General features: G+C 40.7%; 1 protein-coding gene and 1 long non-coding RNA gene across 4 annotated transcripts in view; one reads left to right on the top strand and one right to left on the bottom strand.

Moving 5' to 3' along the window:
* CACNA2D1 (calcium voltage-gated channel auxiliary subunit alpha2delta 1) overlaps positions 1-22,164 on the bottom strand; it is a 636,415-nt gene that overhangs the window by 164,497 nt on the left and 449,754 nt on the right. For all 3 annotated transcript variants that reach the window (XM_045030029.1, XM_045030036.1, XM_045030046.1), the window contains 4 exons: positions 20,325-20,456; positions 4,730-4,799; positions 3,519-3,569; positions 1,989-2,088 (listed from right to left, as the gene is read on the bottom strand). In XM_045030029.1, the coding sequence (XP_044885964.1) occupies positions 1,989-2,088; positions 3,519-3,569; positions 4,730-4,799; positions 20,325-20,456 (353 nt within the window). The remainder of the gene's footprint in view (positions 1-1,988; positions 2,089-3,518; positions 3,570-4,729; positions 4,800-20,324; positions 20,457-22,164) is intronic.
* On the top strand, positions 13,795-21,943 carry LOC123377318. The gene is made up of 4 exons (XR_006582172.1): positions 13,795-13,851; positions 19,435-19,512; positions 20,815-20,951; positions 21,706-21,943. It is a non-coding gene; the product is annotated as an uncharacterized LOC123377318 (long non-coding RNA).

Here is a 22,164-nt window from a genome sequence, read left to right as displayed (position 1 = left end):
TAGCTGTCCATACAGATCTGCAATTCCAGAAGAACAAACCTTCCTTCCTTAAAAAGTTATTCTTCTTTGTAACTTTACCAGACAGAAAGGAACAACCTAGTTAGAAGCCCTTCATCATCTTTCTAGCTTCTACAGCTACCAAGGTGTAAAAGTGGTTGAAGAAATTCTGGAGTTCTTGCTAAGATATGGGAGATAGGCAATCAGCTTTCCTTGGTGCTGCAGAAGCTAAAACTAGCATTAGCCATATGTCAAGGACATGTCCATTTCTTTAATCAGAAGAATATTTTCCATTAAGTATTCCTGTAGGAATTCTGTACCATTGTGCAAGCGCAGAATGCATGTCCCCTTCAGATTTTTTTCTCTACAGAAAAATATATTCTGCCAGAGAGGTGCTGCAGTTACCAGGTGGTGCCAGAACAGAGAGCAGCCAGCTGACTGGCACTAGCAGTCAGCAGCCAGCTGTAGTCCTCACAGTGCCCTGTTCACAGAGCCAGGTTAGGAGGCATGGGATATGGGGGAGAGGGAACATACAAAGCAGGGCACATGGAGACATGGAGCTACTCGAGGGTCACAGACTAGGATTGAGAAGGGCTAGTGGGGGAGAACTGACTGGGTAGGGGTGGAATGGGGTGCAGGGCCACATGGGAATAGGGAGCAAGGGGTGAAGGGCTATATGGGGACAAGGGAGGGGGTGGCTGAATGGTGCTGCAGGGTCACATGGGGACAGTCAGAGTACAGGGACACATGGGGATGGGGAAGAGGGGTGCACAGACACATGGGGACAGAGGCAGATGTGCCTGAATGAGAGACTAGGGGTCAGCCAGGATCTGCTTGGGGGAGACTCCCAAACAATCCCTTCTGCCTCCCAAAAAGCCTTGTTCTATACTTCTCCCACCCACCCCCAACAACCCTCCAGGTTCACTCCCCAGGTTCATTCCCAGCAATTACTTCCCTCTCCCTCAGCTCCTCCATTACTCCTGACTCCCCGAATCTGGGATTTCATGTGACCACCACACCTAGGCCATTCACATGGAGATCGTTGGGTATCAGCTTCCAGCTTCTCAGTCCTGCCTAGGAAACTCATTCCATGAGTCTTTTGGTGAAGGGTTGGTGAATGATGATGGTGAGATACTGGGAAGGTGGAAACTGTTGATAGCAGTAGATTGTCCACGCAAAATAGTTTAATGTGCAACCTGTGGTACGTAGTAGCAGATGCATACTCTGGAATGTCGCAACCTTTACCCAACAGAGAACCAAGGCTCGACCGCTGGAGGGTGCTGGTGCTGTGTCTGTCCTGCAGAGCCTGCTAACTTGGCTATGTGGCTCTTGCCATTGTTCAAAGAGGGTCCTCCACCAGGCTCTTGAGGCTTGATAGTCTTTGATCCATATTATGATTCTTCCAGCCATTTAAGCTCTGACCATTCACCCAGACCCATTAATTTCTATATTAAACAATACACTCTTACCGTTTGTCATGATGTACCATGAGCTGCACTAAATTACACCAGCTGAGAATTTGGTCTGTTATGCACAGGTATAAATGACTAAACAAGGTGGAAGTCAGTGGAGAATCAACTCCTTACCCTCATCTTATTCTATCTCAAATAAGCAGCTCTCATATTTTCCACAAGCATGCAATGATCTCAGTAGCAATTGCACGTGCAGAACAAATGAATAATGTTCAATAGAGAGCAACAATGTGGATTAGAAAGAAGAATTTTGCTCTAATAAACCAAATTTTTTTTTAAATTAAGCTTTCTTACATCCTCGTAAAAAGCAAACTTTGCCTTGCACAGTCCTGGATCTCAGCCAATCACTTCTAATTTCAAATCCACATGTCTCAAAGCTTCAGTGCTTTTCATTATATTTGTTTGCATCACATATTTCAGTTTGGTAGCACTGTGTGTCCAGCTTAACCAAGTACTCAACTCTGGCCCAGAAAAGAGCCTCCTTGTATCACTGCTGCCACTGAAAGAATTGATACTCACTGAAACTACATTCACGAAATCATCATCTGACAATGTTTCTAGCATCTCAATGACGGAGGTTCGGATCAACTTCAGCGTCAGTCCACTAACACTCCCACTCCTGCATAACAGAGATAATAAAAAAATTGATTGAATGAGTTCAATTGAAAACATACAGTTGAACTAGATTTTATAAACTGGCTCCCATATTTTCATACTCAAGATTGCTCCAGAAGTGCCTACTCAGCCCCAAGTCTCACCTTTAAGAGTTGCTCTGCAATGGAAGAAACTTGCTATTAAAAAAAAAAAAAGTTCCAGGGTTGGTCTCCAAGCCATAACTTTGTAGCTCAGAGGAATAGTTCTGTTGCCTGACCCATACTGATACATTCTTTCCTCATTTTCAATTCATGATTGCCATGAGAATTTATCACATGCAAATTGCGTGTTCCCTAAATATTCTTCTACTCTCTTATATTCAGTCAGAGCTTTACATTTTCAGGGATCTAAATTGCAGAATGTTTGTTTCAGGGCAAAGCTCAAACTGGGATGGTGGGGGGAGAGAGGGATAGAATTGCAAATGCTGATAAAACACACCTCTGCAATACAGAAATATTTGACTGCATTTAAAAGCATCAAATGCAATCTCTCCCAGTGAGGCAAAGAACCAATGAATAGATTTTTTTTTCAGTATAAAGCAATCTGTGAGACACTTCAAGCCTGATGGTTCCCCCAGACTCTTGACATTGGCTTAACAAAGGGAATCTTGACAGGGGTACAGAGAAATGTTTTTTATGAATTTCTTCCTTTAGTCTTCATACAACATGGAATAAATCTCTGAATATAAATACAAAACTAGAGGCAAATTTGTTTATACAATTGGAAATGGCAACTGTAAATTTGTCATAGCTTTTTATAACATTATCTTCATTAATATTATTGTAATGTAGAACACCACCATTTGAATAATTGAGCTAATCAATACAGCTATAGTCCCTAAAATATGCCATTTTACCCTCAACATTCAGTCCCCCGGTATTTAATTTTGGCTTTACATTCAAAACTGTTTTTTTTTACATCAGAGTATTCACACACTGAAGTATTTATTTTGACTGTTTGGGGATTAATGTTTTGACAGCTCTGAAGGGGCTGGACTTTAGGCTTTTAAACAGCTTAAGATAAACTGTGGAGAACTAGAATACAATACATTAAGCATACATGAGTTCTCATCCTTTTGGTCACCAAACCATGCTAATTAATTCTCAGACAAAAAAGCTCCTTGCTTCTAGTAATTTCCTTTGTGTTTCACAACAAGCTCTGACATTCACCTGAGACATTTTCAATTGGTTACTTAAATAATTGAGATGTTGACAATATAACAACATCAGATGGCCATAAAGACATCCTAGTATCAAGGCCGTTTTTTTCCAACAATTCAAATAAATGTCTTTTATTTTCAACCTCATCTCTCCTTCAATTTGCAATAGTTTGTTCAAAAGGTGCCAAATAGCTTTTCATCGCTCCAGTATTAATATCCAGTCTTTAAACACTTACGCATCAACTAAAATAAGCATGTCTTTTGGAGATGCAGCTCCTTGGATGTACCTGAAATAAACAAATGAAAAGATATGAAAGATAAAAACTTAAAAACACCTCTTTAGCATTTGATCGAAAGACCCTGTGATCCCTAAAACCAAGTCTAGCTGAACCAAAGGAACTTCTCAATTGCATCTCAGTAGGAAATTCATGCACCGTCACTTTCTCATTGCTTCTCCTTCTAGGTAAAGGTTCAAGTAACAATAGCGAGATCTGGAGGTAGGATGTAGGAATTCACTATTCTTGTATGTCGACAACAGAGAGGGGTGAATAGGATTTGAGAGCTAAATATATCTTGATGACAAGTTAGCAGGTGAATTATTCCAGCAGCCCAACTCAGGCAAAGATTTTTATTTTTTTTTAATGAGAGTACAGTAAAATGTGGCAAGAGTGACTACTCATGGGAATTAGTAAGTGTGGTTGCTTTTAAGATGTCTTTTCTCTTCAAAGGAATGGCATTGCCACCTTTACTTCTGAACTGCTGCTGACAGCGACACTGCCTTCAGAGCTGGGAGGCCAGACAGCAGTTTCTTCACAGTTAAATTATAGGGGGAAAACGTTCTGTGGCCTCTGTAAGTAGTTGCTCGGGACAGGGGGTCTCTCTTCAGAGGTGGTCACTCAGGCAGGTTTGACTGTATACTTAACCAATAAAAATGAGCAAAATATAAATGAGAAAATATAGTGAGCAAGAAATGGAATAGTATTCTGGGAGAAAAAATGCTCAAAATCAGTACCGAAAAAGAGCATTTTAAGAGAATGCCCACTGCTCTGGTGACCGTAGTACTAGCCTAACCCTCTAGAACTGTGTTTGTAAATCATTCTGGAAAACAGAATGGTTCATTTTGATCATCCTAATTTGGTTTGGTTTGTTGCCTTCTATCTAAGTGTTTAATAGTCTTATCGTCATGCCACCTGGGTATTTGTCTTTATCATGAAAATTCCTTCTGTCTAGCAATATGATATTGCATACATGTCACCTACCCAGAAAGTTAAAATGGGCTTACAAAGAAAGTGAAAATATTTTAAAATTTGAACTTTTAGTCCTCAAAAATTATCAGAAGAGGGTTTAGTGTAGTGTTTAGCACATATTTACTATTGATTTTGTTCTTTATCAGAATATGTACTATGTTGACAATTTCACGTGCTTCATTCATCCGAAGAAAGCTTACCATGGTCTTCTGCGAACATCATATAGATCTATCTTGTTTGGAGTTCGGCTTTTATCTACCCATGGAGAGGCTAAAAATGAAAGAAGATATATTGTACTCATTTCAGTATATTACACATTATTTGAATAAAGATAAACATAAGCTAAAGATTTTTAGAGAGCATTAAAAACCCTTTAATATGTGGTATATCAATATTTCACACTATTAGCACTATATAAATAACATGTGGTAGGAAGTTAGAATGTTCTTTATCTACTTACACTTTACTAAAAATATTGTTTTTATTAAAACAGTTCAAAGGGAAGTACTGCCATTGACTTCAGTGATGCCAGGATTTCACCCAAAGTATTTTTGGGATGGGAGATAATCTTTTAGGACAAGCAGATACTTTATAAAACAAACTTTTTAAAATATTCTGCTCTCTGGAAATGCAAGCCTGATTCAAAGCTCATTTAAGTTTACAGGAGTCTTTCCACTGATTTAAATGGGCTTTGGCTGAAATCCCTGATTAGGAAACAGATATGTAATAGAAGTATCCTAAAAATGACATGCAACTAAAGTATCAAGGTCTGCAAAATGGCAGAAGAGGGAAATCTGAAGAAATCAGGAAGATTCTTAATCTTTGTAATACATCAGCCCCATTTCCCATAGGCAAGCTATTTCCAGAGGATAGAGATATTAATAATTTCTCTCTCTGCGCTTTTGGAATTTGGAGAGCCTTCAAGTGGTTAAGCAAAGCAATAAAGATACTTGGGACAAATTCTGATGTTGGGTACACCAATATAAATCCAGAATAACTAGTTACCAACAGGGCCGGCTCCAGGCACCAGCCCAGCAAGCAGCTGCTTGGGGCGGCCAACGGTGAGGGATGGCACGTCTGGGTCTTCGGCAGCAGGTCCCTCAGTCCCTCTCGGAGCGAAGGACCAGACGGTGAATTGCCGTCGAAGACTGAAGCGGTGGTGGTAGAGCTGCAGATCGCGATCGCAGCTTTTTTTTTTTTTTTCCCTCCCCTGCTTGGGGCGGCAAAAACCCTGGAGCCGGCCCGGGTTACCAACAACCCATGATCAAATGTACCATCAACATTATCACTATTTATTATTGAGTACCAATAATAGGACCAATCTCTGAGTAACGTTGGGGATGATGGTCTTCAAGAGATGGACAAAGGAGTTCTGTCCCTCCTGATTATATTAGATTTTATGCTTGTGATCACCTCCCTTTCTGAAATTTCAAATAGTCTCTCTGTCCTCTTTCACATCTCTCAAGTCACATTGACTTCCACTAAGTCTTTCTAAAATGACCACTATCATTTTTAACATAGGCCATATATTATTTTTGTCTGAACTACTAAAGTGTAAGCTCCTTGGGGCAGGGAACACACATTGTTATTTGTGCAGCACCAATTGCATTATTAAGAGGGAATCAGTGTTTTGAAGGGGTATACATTAATAGACTAGATCCTCAGCTCATCAACTCATAGACTTTAAGGCCAGAAGGGACCATAACGATCATCTAGTCTGATTTCCTGCATATTACAGGCCACAGAACCACACCCACCTCCTCCTGTAATAGACTCATAAGCTTTGGCTGAGTTACTGAAGTCCTCAAATCATGATTTAAAGACTTCAAGTTACAAACAATCCATCATTTACTCTAGTTTAAACCTGTGACTGAATCATGCCCCATGTTGCAGAGGAAGGTGAAAACCCTCCAGGGTCTCTGCCAACCTGATCTGTGGAAACTTCCTTCCTGACCCCAAACATGGTGATCAGCTGAACCCTGAGCATGTTGGCAAGACCCAGCAGCCAGATACCTGGGAAAGAGTTCTCTGTAGTAACTCATAGCCCTCCCCATCTCGTGTCCCATAGCGGCCATTCAGGCTACAAGCAGTCACAGATGGGCACCATGCCATTGTAGGCAGTCTCATTATACCATCCCCGCCATAAACTTATCAAGCTCAGTTTTTAAGCTAGTTAGGTTTTTTGCCCCCACTGCTCCTCTTGGGAGGCTCTTACAGAATTTCACTCCTCTAATGGTTAGAAATCTTTGTCTAATTTCAAGCCTAAACTTGTTGATGGCCAGATTATATCTATTTGTTCTTGTGTCAACATTGATGCTAAACTTAAATAACTCCTCTCCCTCCCTGGTATTTATCCCTCTGATGTATTTATAAAGAGCAATCATATCTCCCCTCAGCTTTTGTTTGGTTAGGTTAAACAAGCCAACATCCTTGAGTATCCTCTCATAAGGTACGTTTTCCTTCCCTCTGATCATCCCAGTAGCCCTTCTCTGCACCTGTTCCACTTTGAATTCATCTTTCTTAAACATGGAAGAGAAGAATTGTACACGGTATTTTGAAAGAGGTCTTGCCTTTGCATAATGGCAATAACATTTCCCTATCTCTACTGGAAATACCTTGCTTGATGCATCCTAGGATTGTTTTAGCTCTTTTCAGGGCAGAATCACACTGGTGACTCAGTCATCCTGCGATCAACCAGTACACCCAGGTCTTTATTCTTCTGTGTCACTTCCAACTGATATGGTCCCAGTTTACAGCAAAAAATGTGTTGTTAGTCCCTAAGTGCATGACCTTGCACTCTGCACTATTAAATTTCATCCCATTTCTATTACTCCAGTTTTCAAGTTCCTCCAGATCTTCTCCAGTTTAACAAACAATTTTCCATGTGGAACTGTATCAAATACCTTACTGAAATTGAAGTGTATTAGATCTACTGCATTTCCTTTGTCTAAAAAATCAACTATCTTCTCAAAGAGATCAGGGTGGTCTAGCATGATCTACCTTTTGTAAAACTCTGTTGTATTTTATTTCAGGTGCTGTTTATCTCTATGTCTTTAACTACTTTCTCTTCCAAAATTTGTTCCAAGACTTTGAATACAGTTGAAGTCAACCCAATGGTCCTGTAATTTCTCAGATCATGTTTTCCCCCTTTCTTAAAAATAGGTATTATATTAGCAATTCTCCAGTCATAGGGTATGACCCCTGATTTTATAGATTCAGCTGGTGCAAACTGGCATAACTCCACTGAAGCCCATAACACTATGCTGATTTAAACTACCCGAGGATCTCGCCCAGATATAGCTAAATGTTTCATTTCATGAAAATGATAATATAATTTAAGTGACAAATATTTCTTTTTTAAACCAAAAATTCTGGATGCTCCAGAGTGTAATGTAGATTTACTGATAAGAGGACTTTCACTCAATGCTGCAATGCCTAAAATTAGGTGCCCTGCGGCTTAATGGAATCCATAGCCCTGAGTTAGGCTCCCAGGCTCCCTATACAAAGCATGAGGAAAGTTAGATGCCTAAGAATGGGATCCAGAAAAGCCAGCATGCTGAGCAGAGACATGCCTTAAGTAGCCAGTATAAAATGCCAAGGAGAGGGCTGTGGCCTAAGTATCACCTAAGCCCAGGTGGAGGGAGGCACATATCTCCACTTGGGATTCGCAGCCTTCAGGCCTGTTCTGGAGTTATGCACCTACATTTTTTCTGGCAAAAAACTGTTGTGGTGGTGCTACTTCCACCCTTATAACTTTTACACCAGGAGTCAGAGCATTCACTAAGGATGAGGGAGACCCAGGTTTAAATCAGGGACTTGAATTGGGTCTCCAATATCAGAGGTTTTCAACTTATTTGTTTCTGAGGCGCCCCCCACAATGCTATAAAAACTCCACAGCCCAGCTGTGCTACAATAACTGTTTTTCACCATATAAAAACCAGGGCCAACATTAAGGGGTAGCAAGCATGGCAACTGCCCGGGGCCCCTCGCCACAGGGGACACCTTGAAGCTACGTTGCTCCATCTTTGGCTTCAGTCCCGTGGGCTGGGGTTCAGGGCCCTGGACTGCTGTCCCGCGTGGTGGGGCTTTGGCTTTCTGCCCTAAAACGCTTGCTTTACTCACATTTACGTTTTCCCCCTCAATGTTCCTATCAAATACCCTTCTAAGTCACTAAAGACATTCTGCAATTATTATTTGTTATGCGTCAGAATTAAAGTAAACATTAAACTTCAAATTCTATAACTTCCTGCCAATGTGCATAGATTCAATTTCCCGCTTCCCTCCCCCCCCCCCCGCTTTTATTTGGCACAATTAATGATATGCCGTCAACTGGTTTATATAAACCCCCCAATAAGCCACACACAGTGGTTACGATTCAAGTAAAATTCAATGAGCTCTACACTGTAACTGTGAAGATAGTGAGAGAGAATTTTCCCAGAGACCTGGCTTGGGATTAAATTGTACAAACACTAATTAAACGCTTATCTATAAAATGGGGATAATGATACTACCTCCTATGTAAAGCAGTTTGAGACCTACTGATGAAAGGCTCTATAAGAGCAAGATAATAAATTAATAAATATAGTAACAAAAATAGCAGACAACAACAATAATAAGAATTCAGAGGCGTAGAGCTTATTGCCAGGCATAGATCTATTGATTTTTATGAGGTTTCTTATAGCAGTAAGCACTACACCTACCCTAGTAGTAAGCGTTTGCTGGATTTGATAACCCTTCTTTGTCAAATCTTTGCATTATGGAGATGAAGGTTTGGATAGATTTAAAGCAAGATTTGTTCGTATTGTTTTGTTGTTTGCTAAGCATATGGGAAACTTCTACTTCTCCGACTACTGAAATGGAGATTACAGGCTTTAAAATGAAAGTAACCTTATGAGGAGAAGTTTAGGTAGTAAAGTCTCTTAGGGTGAATGTGGATGTATATGCAATCCAGCTGTTGAATTTCTATTAAATGGATCTGAATTTTATAATAAAATAGGTTTTGCTACACGATATGGTGATTTGTGTGTTATATGGTTTTCAGACTCTGTAGTTTTTGCTCTCCGTTTCCTCTCCGTGTTGCATTCAGTTATTTTATGACTATACTGTATTTTAATACATTTATTAAAGCCTTGATGGCACCAAGTCTATTTTGCCATAAGCGTCTTAATAATCATTGCCCAAATTATCTTTAATTTAAATAATCTTTTCCCCCAATGGAAATTTTTAGAAGGGTTAACAATAATTAGTAAGAATGTTGGCATCAATATATGATTTATTGAACATGGATCAGACTGCGATTTCTTTAACAGAAATTGCATTTTACATTTTCTTAAGGAAATGTTCACATTGGGGCTGACAACATCAAGGAAAATATGCCTACGCGACCCCAGTGCCAGGCTAGATAAAACTGGCTTACCAAGACAGAAAGGTTGCGGTACAACGAATAGCTGCCTATACATTGCCACTCTTCCCATTTTAACAGGAATTCTTATATCAAGTGAAGACACTCAAACGAATTCAAGTTTGTAATGTGAGACTGCCTACACTGACAGTGAACTGTATTCAGCAGCTATCTCCTAAGCTAGTTACATTAAAATGAGCACCGATCTGGAGTCAGCTGGTGCAACAGTGGCTCAGCAGTATTATCCGGCTAGATTTCAGTAATATATGCAAAGTCAGGGGCTTTATCCATAATTAAAATCATAGATGACTGTCATTTAATTAGTCATTGCCCTTGGATTAATCATCACGAACCACAGAGTACATTGATGTAGATTCTGCACAAGACCCCACATAACACTAGTGTTACTGTTGTGACCTTAATACCTAGTTATATCTTGAAAAATAAGCTCTTCCTACCCAGTTCTTCCATGCCAATCGCAGCAGAGATCAGACAGCCCACACCCTAACAACTGAATGCCCCTTCTCCCCAGCTCTTCAAAATTTCCATGTCATACAAGCAGTGTTCAATCCTTTTGGCTAGTGAAAAGGCAAGGGAGATAATCTGTTGCCGCTGAGTGAATGACCTTCTGTCTGCGTAGGTTGTAACAACCAACTGCAGAGGTGGAAAACTCACAGTGAAAGTTACAAGATGAGGTGAAATGGTCACCCAGCAGTGAGGAGTCCATCCCAGGCTGGACTGGGGGATGGAGTGGGAAAGGAGGTCAATTTAAAGGGCAGTCCTCTTGCTGACACAGATGGCACTGCTGCCAATTAGCAGGGTTATGGAGAAGGGACGTGGGATTGCCCTGACCAAGCAGATGGCACCACCAGTGGTGAAGAGTTGAATCTGTGGAAGAGAGATGGTGGAAGGGACTCCACGCAGTTCTCTGAGGGAAATATTTACGATAACTATAGAGTATTCACAACAAAATACCCTCTCACTCACACACGGTTGCAAAGTCTCTGTCTGTGAGTATCAGAGAGCACACTTCTCCACGGTTCTTTATTTTTAGCAAATGACATTGTCTAAACAAGTGGACACAGGAAAGCGATCACAGACTGCAGCACCACATGCAGTGTTTATGCTACAGTGGGCAATCCCATTGCTAAACTAGTTTACACAGGCAAAGGCTTTTTAATTTTTTTTTCCAGGTGAAAGTCACCCTGGCAAAGACTGTCGCATGCAAAGCCTTCCCTACTACTTAAGCCCCACATTTGCTTTGAGCAGATGAAAGAGAGGGTAAGCAGCGTGAGGACACATTCCTTAGCATCTCATGCCTGTCTGGGTGTGGATTGGTAGGCTCTACTTCGGCCCCAAACAGCCTGGCAGTTTGGCTTGCTTTAGGGAAGGCTTCCATTAGGGCAGGGGTGACTGAATCCTGAATTCCACAGGCCCAGCCTTCCTAACACCCCAAGGAGGGGGGCGGGTCTGTGGTTGTGGGCCCTGTGCTGCAGCCCTGTACCTTGCCTTTGACTGGGGATGTATTTAGTGCACCACCTCCCACCAAATCACTGGCATGGAACCCAATATTTCTGTCTTATATGGGCAAAGTAAATTTCATCCTTCACATGCATCTGTGGCTGAGGTTATTTATATCTGTGAACGAAATACAACACTGAATGGGGTAAAGTACTTCAACAAGGAGCCTTACATTTGTGAATGTCATTAGTGAAGATGACGTCTTCGTTGGCATTTGTTTTTTCTCATAATATATTAACTGCAGAAGTTTCTATTTAAATGATAAATGCACTGTGGCAGTGTTACCTTCCATATAATATATGGGGACTGACCATGGTGTGAACATTTTGTTACCAGAACTAAAATGCTTTCATGTGATTGACTTGGCTTGCTTGCGTAACTGCTGGCATTCAACACGATAGCTTTAGAAATATGAGACCCAATTACGTGAATTGTTAAAGTGTCTGTATCATGAACATTGTAACAGCAACAAACATTGTAGTCCTTGGCCTCTCTTTCCAGCCATTAAAAAAATATAAAGTGAATAATGATCAGATGGAGACTCATTCTCTGTGTGATGAAGCCATTCTGACTAGAACGTTAATTGCACAGATAATTTACAAGCTGAAACACTTGGAACATTCATGTTCCTCTCTCTAAAGTCTCTTTTATATTTCCAGTTGTAAAAGGGGAAATGTCAGCTACACAAAGATGTATGAAAAAGCCCACAAAGTTCTCCCTTAAACTTTCTTTTTGCAAGGCTTCAGATTCATTTTGTATGGATTTTTCAGACTTTCTAGTCTCCTATTATCTGCTACAGTAATGACTTTCTTTGGAGAGTTCAATATCATGGCAAAACTATTACTCGGCATTAATGGTTAACATAAGAGCAGCTGTGCATAGCAAGTCCTTCATTTAGAGAGATACCATTTTATTTGATTAGAAATTGATTTTAAAGCTGTTCCATTATTAATTTGCCTTAGCAGGGAAAGCTTCAGTAGTTGAGAAAGACAGGCTTCCATTGACATCCGAAGAGATTTTCAAAATAACTTTTTTCCTCAATGTTTTAAAAAACTTAAGACTGGCTCTTATCTAGTTATCTTTAAGCAGAGAGTTTCAGAGCACTTTACACACATTAAGGGGAAACTTATCCTTCCAGATACTCATCTTCAGCACTCTGTTTTCCTTACATATATTGCTCTCCCATTAAAATCTATGGACCATGTAGTCACATAAGGAAAGACCACTATCCCAAAGGCATTACCATAAGACGTGAGACAGAATTTTAATCTATTTAATAAAATTTCTTATTACCATTGGGAAATGGGTAAATATCTGTTTTATATCTGTTTTAAAATGAATAAACTGAGGCAATGAGGCTAAAATCTTGTGGTCAGTGTGACCCAGTGGTAGAGATCAGAAGGGACCCTGTAGTCCTGATTCACATTTCCCTGCCCTAAGGCTGAACAGATCCTTCAAAGTCTTTTGCACATAAATACTTTTAAATATGTGAGTAATCCCAGTAACTTGAGTGTGACCTACTGGATAGAGCACTGGACTGAGTTTCTATTCCTAGCTCTGTGACCTCAGGCAAGCCACTTTACTACTCTGTGCCTCAGTTTTCCCATCTGTTAAATGGGGATAATTATACTTCCCTCCCTTGTAAAGCTCTTGGACATCTACTGATGAAAATGCCATATAAGAGCCCAGTATTAGACTCATAGACTTTAAGGTCAGAAGGGACCATTATGATCATCTAGTCTGACCTCCTGCACAATGCAGGCCACAGAATCTCACCCATCCACTTCTATAATAAACCCCTAACCTATGTCTGAGTTACTGAAGTCCTCAAATTGTGGTTTGAAGACCTCAAGCTGCAGAGAATCCTCCAGCAAGTGACCCATGCCCCATGCTGCAGAGGAAGGCGAAAAACCTCCAGGGCCTCTGCCAATTGTTACTGAATGGGGCTACACCAGAAAGTAAAATTAAGCATGGATGTCAGTCTTGGCAGGATGGAGGGGACAGGCAGACAGCTAAATTATAACTAGGCAGCTGGTTAGCAAAGACTGACATTTTTTGTCTTAAAAAATACCAACTTCAAACTAGCAAATTGTGCAGGTAGCCAGTCTCTCTAACCAGGGGCGGCTCTAGGCACCAGCAAAGCAAGCAGGTGCTTGGGGCTGCCCATTTGCAGGGGCAGCAGGGATCCAGCCTGGGAGCTGAGAACCAACAGGGGGCCCTGGGAGCTATAGAGCCAGCCCTGGAGCCTATAGAGCCAGCCTATAGAGCCAGCCCTGGAGCAGGGAAAGAACTACATTTCCCAGCATTCCCTTGGCCACTACCAACAGGAAAGAGGGGGCGGGAGGGAGGTTGCTGAGACATGCTGCAGCCTGCTGTGAATGGAGAGCTGCGCTGTGAAGGGTAGGGAGACCATATTTTAACATTCAAAAAGTAGGACACTCCACGGGGAGGGAGGGTAGCCCCACCCTGTCACCATCCACTCCCTCTGACTGCCCCCCACAGAAACCCCAACCCATCCAACCCTCCCTGTCCCCTGATCACCCCCCTCCCGGGACCCCTGCACCTAACTGCCCCCCCAGGACCCCACCCCCTATTTAAGCGCCACTGGTTCTTATCCCCTGATTGCCCCCTTCCGGGACCCCTGACCCCGGGACCCCTGACCCTGGGACCCCACCCCCTAGCTAATGCTCCCTTCTCCTTGTCCCCAACTGCCCCCTCCTGAGACCCCCCCAACTTCCCCCTTAGAATCCCACCCCCTACCTGTCCAATGACAAACCCCTGGGATTCCCATGCCTATCCAACCGCTGACTGCCCCCCCTTCTCCCTGCCCCTGACTGCCCCCCCAAACCTCCGCCCCATCCAACCCCCCCCGCTCCCTATCCCTTGACTGCCCCCCCCGGAACTCCCTACCCCTTCTCCAACCCCCCAGCCCCCTTACCGTGCCACTCGGACCAGTGTGTCTGGCTCCGCGCAGTGCCAGACACGCTGCTGCATACATGCTGCCGTGTTCCCCCGCGGAGCCCCAACCCCCCTTCCTTCCCCCGAGCACCTGCCTTCCAGATTTGAACACCTCAAAATTCAGGAGTGCTCAAACTCAGTTTGGGCAGCTATTACTTCATTTCTCCCAAATCAAATATACTGATCCACCGCAATTTGCTGTAGAAAAAGTAGGATAAAATTGAGCAAGAAATGCTTCTCAGTGGTTTTTAGGACTGGAATTGCTATTTTCAACAGCCATTGCCTTTTTTTTTTTTTTTTAGTTTTATTTGTTTAAAAGGAAGACAGTGATATTGCATTGGCAAATTCCCCATAGAAAGAAAGAGTGGAACAAAAGAATAATAAAGGCACCTCAACTTTTCCTCATTTATGGAGGACAGTCTTATAACATGCATCCAGATAGCCTCCAATCACTGAAAATTGTTCCACTTTACTGCAGTTCTGTAACCATATGGGAACCAATCCTGTCTGTGCTCTGTGCACATCCAAAATTCCTGCTGAATGACCTGCCCTGGGAGCAAGTTACCAGTGACCCAGGGCTGGGGCGGAAGGAGGGTGCAGGTGGAGGGGGGAGCCCAGGGCTGGGGCGGCAGGGGGTGCAAGTGGAGGGGGCAGACCTCAGGGCTAGGGCAGCAGGGGGTGTGTGGGTGGGTGGGGGGCACTGGTGGAGGGGAAGGAGGGAGCCCAGAGCTGGGGCAGCATGGGGTGTGTGGGGGGGAGACCCAGGGCTGGGATGGCAGGGGGGTGTGGGGCAGGAGAGCCCAGGGTGGGGGTAGCAGGGGGTGCGGGTGGGGGGAGGCCCAGAGCTGGGGCAGCAGGGGGTGCAGGTGGGGGGGAGAGCCCAGGGCTGGGGCAGCAGGGGCAGGGAGCCCAGGGCTGGGTTGGGGGCAGCCAAAATTTTTTTTGCTTGGGGTAGCAAAAAACCTAGATCCAGCCCTGTCTCTAACCCACCTTCCTATCATTTCAGTAGTAAGAGAGAGAGCTCTCATCATCCTTGAGTCTTTTAAAGTAGTTTGAAAATTATGGAGACTGAATTATGCCATGGAGACATGGCAAGTTCTGATGGCTATTCAGGACTGTCTGATATTTTGGGATGAATTAAGTGAGTAGAGCAGAGGCGGTAAAATATTCTTGCCAGAGGAACTGCCGATCCTTTTATCAAGCACTCAAAATTTCCTGAAGCTACCTAGCTAGGACATTCTGCCTTCTTGTGGCAGGTATCTAACAGGAAGTAGAGGACAGAGAGTCCTGGAGACAGACAGACAATCTAAGGATTCTGAGTAAAATTCTGATTGTAGCTTCATCCATTAAATTGTTGCTATAATTGTTAAATAAAATCGTATTCTTGAGATAGTTTGAAAACTGAGACTCTCTGCTTTCTCAAGAATGCCATTCTAGGCTCTTTCTGGTATAACACTGATAAAGCACATCTAAGGCACTCTCCTGGGACAGCTGATTCAGTTTTGCTGCCTATATTATTTCACATGGTTAATCACTTATCAGAACTGAGAGTTTGCTTTAATCTAGTCTTTCTTCTCAGCAACACTGTGCAGCCAACCTTTCTTAAACTGTTTCTCGGAACATGAGCACAAACACCTGTACATCATGTTTAACTACAGAGAAATGCTTCCCTCTGGTTTATTTGACTGAAGTCCAAAACATAACAAATTCCATCATTAAAGGTCTTATCCGTTGAGCAACAACATAAACAAAAGGAAAGGTGAGGAAATCACTAATAAGACATTCAGCAAAGGCCATATAAAGACAAACTAATTCTTGAGTTTAATTACTAATTAATAAAGCAAAAATGATGTGCTTCCCATAGCATCATTATACTGATCCAATGATTAACAATTATAATCCCAATTACATCTGTAACTAAGAAGGATTTCAAAGACATTACAAGGGAAAATAGATGGTCTGCATCTACAGTTCCATTAAATCTACCAAGAATTCTATAGTTAATTGTTCTTTTGGGCAGTTGCTTTTTACAGCCCAGAAGTGAAATTAGATAGCAGGATAGATGTCACACAAAATGTGAACAGCTTTAGTATATCTGTCATCTATTCTGTCAGTGGGGACCTTTCTGCCTGCAAGAAATCCAACTGAGGTCAGTGAAGCTCTACGTGAGTGCAGCCCACATGGAACTAATTGCAGGATCAACTGAATAACTGAAACCCTCCCAAACTTAATGGCAGACAATCCCTCTTTCCTCCCACCCAACATCGAATTCCTAGTTAGTAAAAACAAAGCAAAATCAATCAAGGATCTCAATTAAATTCAAGATGTAATTTTCCCATTCTAGATGTGTTACTTTAGCAAAAAGAGGAAAAATAAGGAACATTGAACATTTTAAAGGCTTTCAGATGAAAGCATAAAGCTAATGAAAGGCAAATGGCATGTTTTGCTTGTTGACCAGTGTCAATATTGAAAGATACTTATCATCCACACATATACACCATTCCCATGAAGACTGCATTAGGCACAAGCCTGAAAAAATGAGCAGCCTTACATCATATTAGGAAAGTCAACAGGCTCTAGCGCTGGATAAATGGGGAAAGTGAATTCCAGCAGAAGGCCTTCCACTCAGAAAGCGCAGATGTTCAAATCTACAGACTGGTAGCAAAATTATGTCAGCTGCCATGGAGGGACCTGGGGAGAGAGTTGGCCTCTTAGCTTATCCAAGACTCTCATTATGTGCCAGAATAAAAATCATGAAATGGACCTATCAGTAAATCAGTAAATAGGAAACTTGTGCCGTCTTGGTGTAATATATTCCCTGTTGCTTAAACTGGTAAGGAAGCAGGTAACCTCCTTCTGGACTTTCTGTAGGTTTTGATTGGTGTTCAAGACATGTCTCAGAAAGAGTGTGTTGCAATAATCCAATCTGGAGGCCACAAAGGTATGAATAACTGGGACAAAGCAGATAACAGAGAATAATAGGTGCTCACGGCTTAGCAGTTACAGGTGTATGGGGGGGGGAGAGGAAGATAACTTTTAACCACTGTTTCTACAGGAAAATCTAAGAGCAATTTTTGAGGTAATTTTGTGAGCTGAACTAATAATTCAGTAAGGAGACACAAAATACTCCTAATGTAAATGTTAAGCCTCATCAGTGCCATTTTCTCTAAATGGAGGTTTCTGAAGTTAACTCTTTCAATTAGCCAGGAATGTATCCTAAATATCTAAAAGACAGTGTCGCCAACTTGCACAATTTTATCAAAGGTCTTATAATATTTGGTGTTTTTCATCAAGCGCCAGAACTTGGAAAAAAATAGATGGCACTGTCACAGCCTAAGTTCTCAACATTGGGCTTAAGAGAAATATTGAACACATGCTGAGTACTTTTTTCTAGCATTGAACAAACTGCAGGGAAATAGCTGTTTTATTGCTGACACTCTTGAAATTTGGAAGGAACTGAGTGAACTCTTAAGAAGAGAAATGACAGAGTTAAATTACAAGCATTAAAAAAATGAATGGGACAAGCACTATCCCCAGCTCATTTTCTTGCAAATATTCTCAATACTTGGTACGAGGGTCAAACCTTAACTGCTGAAGAAGAGGATTTGGCTATGACATGGACGTCCAGCAATCATCCCTCCATAATGCCAGCTATAATAAACTTCAGAGCTAAGGGGAATCATCTAAGAACTGTATGTTTGCTAATGATGTTTTAAAAAAAGTCACACCAGTGAACTGGTGGAAGTCACTTGAGCACTTGGATTCAGAGATTGTTGAAGTGATAATCTCACTTTTAACAGCAGTAACTTCTTCTGCCGGTGAAGAAAGAATATTTTCTTTCTTTGGACTAATTCATTCCAAACTGAGAAATTGTTTGGGACCTAAAAAAGCAGGAAAGCTTGTTTTTGTTTTCCAGATTATGAACAAACAGGAAAATGAAGGTGAAGATGACTGAGTTAGCTGCAGAAGCCAATATTTTAAGTTTCTCATGTTGACTTGGCTGACAGTCGATTTATTTTTTTTAAAGTCATTTAACTATTTTAGTTAAAAACAATTTAAATAAAAACAAACCCGATTTTTAAAAAAACCTTGAATGTTTAAATTAAAAAATTCATACGCTTGTTTTGTTAAAATATTAACAATTATTTGCTGCTAAAGAAAAAAATCCAGACTACATAACGTTGTTGTTTTAGTTAAATAAAACAATTTAAATGTCTGTCTGGTGATGTTCTCCTAATACAACATGGCAAGAAAATCCTCCAAATATTAATGATTAACCTGTTGAATTGGAGATAATTCACCTCCCAGTGACTTCATAAATATCTGTTTCAATTACCTTTGGTAAATGAAATAACCAAACATTCATTTTTTGATATAGCTGTAAAACTAATCTGAAAAGTTTTCAAAATAAATCACTTTAGAAATGTATAGGGTGTACCTTCTAAAAATGAAACCTACATCTATCTCTGAGTTTTTAAGAATATGTATTACGGTTATAACAACCAAAAATAAAGCACTTTTATGTAGAAATCCATGATTTAATCGAGTCTTCCTGACTAGTGATTTAAATCAAATCCACCCCGGAAGGAACCCCACGATATGCCCCAAACAGGGTCAACAAACTAACTGAGACATCTTGATCAAGTTGTCACCAATGAGTTCTGTCTGCAAGCATGTTCCCTGGACCATGGGTGGTAAACTTTACGCTAGTGTAGGAGGGTCCCATGACTTTATGGCCTATGGGTGTAGGTTTGACAGTGCTGTGCACAAAAAAGGTCTAATAACTAAGAGAACTCTATGTATATTCACTGAATTCCTTCCATCTCTCTGTTTAACTTTTCCTTTCTCCCTTGCAGTCTTATCTACTGCTTGATAAGACATGTTTTGTATGAGTCTCTCTCAGATTTAGTTTACATTCTGTCAGACAGATATTTGCAAATAAGCACTTTCTTGTCCACCTCTTTGTTAGCAGATCCCCATATAGCCTGAGTTTAACAAGCCCTAATTTCACACATATTATTACAGAATCATAGGATCATATAAACATAAAGTTGGAAGGGATCTCGAGAAGTCATCAAGTCCACCAAGTCTTCACTGATACCAGTTAAGTCATAATTTAGCTTATGTACAAATACTTCCAGTTCTTTCGTGTTTATTCCTCATACACCTTGTGTTTGTGTACAGACATCTAAGGTTTTATCTATGCTAGAACTTTTATCAGCAAAACTTTCGTTGGTTAGGGGTGTGAAACCACCCAACATAAGTTTCGCTGACCAAAGCACTGGTGTGGACAGCGCTATGTCGGTGGAAGATGCCATCATAGATACCACCACTGATTTTGGGTGGTTTAATTATGCCAGTGGGAGAACTCTCTTCTGCCAGCATAGAGCGACTACACAGGAGACCTTACAGTGGCACAACTGTAAGGTCCATAGTATAGACATAGGCTAAGATATTGAGGAGACTCCCCCACTCATGTCCCTCTTGTTGTTCCTATGGTCCAATTATAATTTTGTAATATCTAACCCTCTCTTAAGGTTTCCTTTTTTTAAATACTTGCCTGTGAGCTTTTGTTATCTCCCCGCTTTTAACATAGTTTATGCTGTGCCTTCTTTCTATAGAAGTTAAAGGATGCTAACAAAGATTTTTTTGTTTGTGTGGTTGTGTTTTTTAGCTCCATGAAAGATGCTTCTATTTAATAGTACACTTTTGTCAAGGGTTATTGTATATACTAGGTTTGTGACACTAGGGCCTGGTCTACACTGGGTTGGGGGGGGAATCGATCTAAGCTACGCTATAATTTTGTTCTGAGAAAATTAAATTATATTTAATTGTCACAGGATTGCTTGAATAAATAAAGGAGAATGCCTTACTGGTATTTCTGGGAGACACTTTAATTATAAGCTTGCAATTACCTGGATAATACCTGGCGAGGCCAGTCGCACTGCCAAAAACCTGCCATAACAAAGTTGGGTCTTCTTCTCTGTTCTTTTTGAATACCTCATCCAATGCTCCAGTCCAGTTGAGTTCATTTAACACTATTGTAGCTGTAAAAGAGGAAACATATTTGGTATTACAAAGCTAAGTATTTACATAATTAGCAGCTAATATTCCTTAAAGGAATTTTAAAAATTGTGAAAGATTTAACATGACAAATATGGTGCTGGGGCTGAGTAAACTATTCTAACAACTATTCTAGAGACTATGTAATTTAAGTAATCAACAGAGTAAATTTGAGAAAATGCAGTCCTGCTCCTTGAAAGTATTAATATTCTTTAATTTTCTTGTACTGCCTTTTTCCCCAGTGATTCATCTGTATGGAAAGATTATTCTTATTTTTTTGGATACTTAATTTCTTCTGTGAAATATGTTGTTTCTGATGGGTCATTCTGTTCTTGATTCCAGGCTACGAACAAGTAAATTAGAGGATGTAACCACATAATCTATTTGATCACAGGACGCAGCCATGAGAAAAAGCAAGGTGATACCAACAAAAGATGTATAAGTCATTGGAAAAATGTAACAAAGGTCTCCCTTTCAAGGTAAATGCTATTATTTAAGATGAATTCCATGGAAAAGAGAAAACAATGAATTAAACAACATTAGAATTGTAAAACCGAGCTGGGACTAGCAAGACCGTGCTCATTATTGCAAGTTAACAGGATTTCATGTATATGGATGTGAACACTTGCAGAAAGATCAATTCTGTGGACATTAATATTCATGAGCAGGGTCAGTTCCACAGTGAACTTGAGATACAAGGATATTCATATGCTTAAGCATGATCAGCACTAAACACTAAGTGGCCAGTGACATGGAAATTCATATTCACAAAGTTGCCCTGTACTGATGCTTGTGTTACTTTTGCAAATATTTATATTAGCATGTTCCATGCCTTAGTTTTAAAAATGGAAAAAAGATAGTAGGGCTTTATGAACAATGCTCCGCTATAGTACTAATCAACTGAACAAATAATGAAGTTGAATTATGGTACCATGCTTTAATCAGTTGCAAATCCAATTAATTTCCAAAGATATCTCAATCACAGTAGGCATCTGCTTGGCATTCAGATTCTTAGAACAGAGCAAGGTTTTTGTTGGTGGTCGGGTCACTAATGCTTTCCTTTGTCTTGTCTGATGCTTCAAGACTGAAATACATAGGCTATAAAGAGGATAGTGACACACTCATTACCAACAGTGAACTCAAAAGGGGTGGGGGAGGGGGAGAAATATCTGAAGTGACAAAATACACGTTGAATATCGCTTTTCATCAGAATTCTCTGTTGTATTTCTACAGAATTGTCTATAGGAAATTCAAGCTGGACTGAATAAAGTGAGTCCATCTTTCAGACAAAAAAATGGATCATTCTGCAAAGCTTTATAGGTGAGGTGATGGAGGACCAAGAATAAAAACTTGAAGTTAATATCAGCTTCTAAACTGAGGTTTTTGTAATTAGAGTAATAAAATGCTAACATTAAATTTCATAGGGTTGGTTTTTGGATACACATTGTTCTGTGAAAGAGTTATTTTTTCAGAGAAGTTTTAAAAGTGCTTTCTGTTCTCCTGAGATGCAGACTTTTGAAGAAATATAAAATTAAACCTCCTATTCTCCAGATCCCTTGTAACCAATAAATCTTTACTATATACCCAGTCTCTTTGTCAAATATCTAATTAAATATATATTTACTTGAGAAAGAGGAGCAATTCCCTCAGGTAAAGTAAGTACTTAACTATCATTTTTAAAATGTTTATTGT

Source organism: Mauremys mutica, chromosome 1 (genome assembly GCF_020497125.1).
Source record: "Mauremys mutica isolate MM-2020 ecotype Southern chromosome 1, ASM2049712v1, whole genome shotgun sequence".
Lineage (NCBI taxonomy): Eukaryota > Metazoa > Chordata > Testudines > Geoemydidae > Mauremys > Mauremys mutica.
This window is presented reverse-complemented; position numbering and strand designations above follow the sequence as displayed.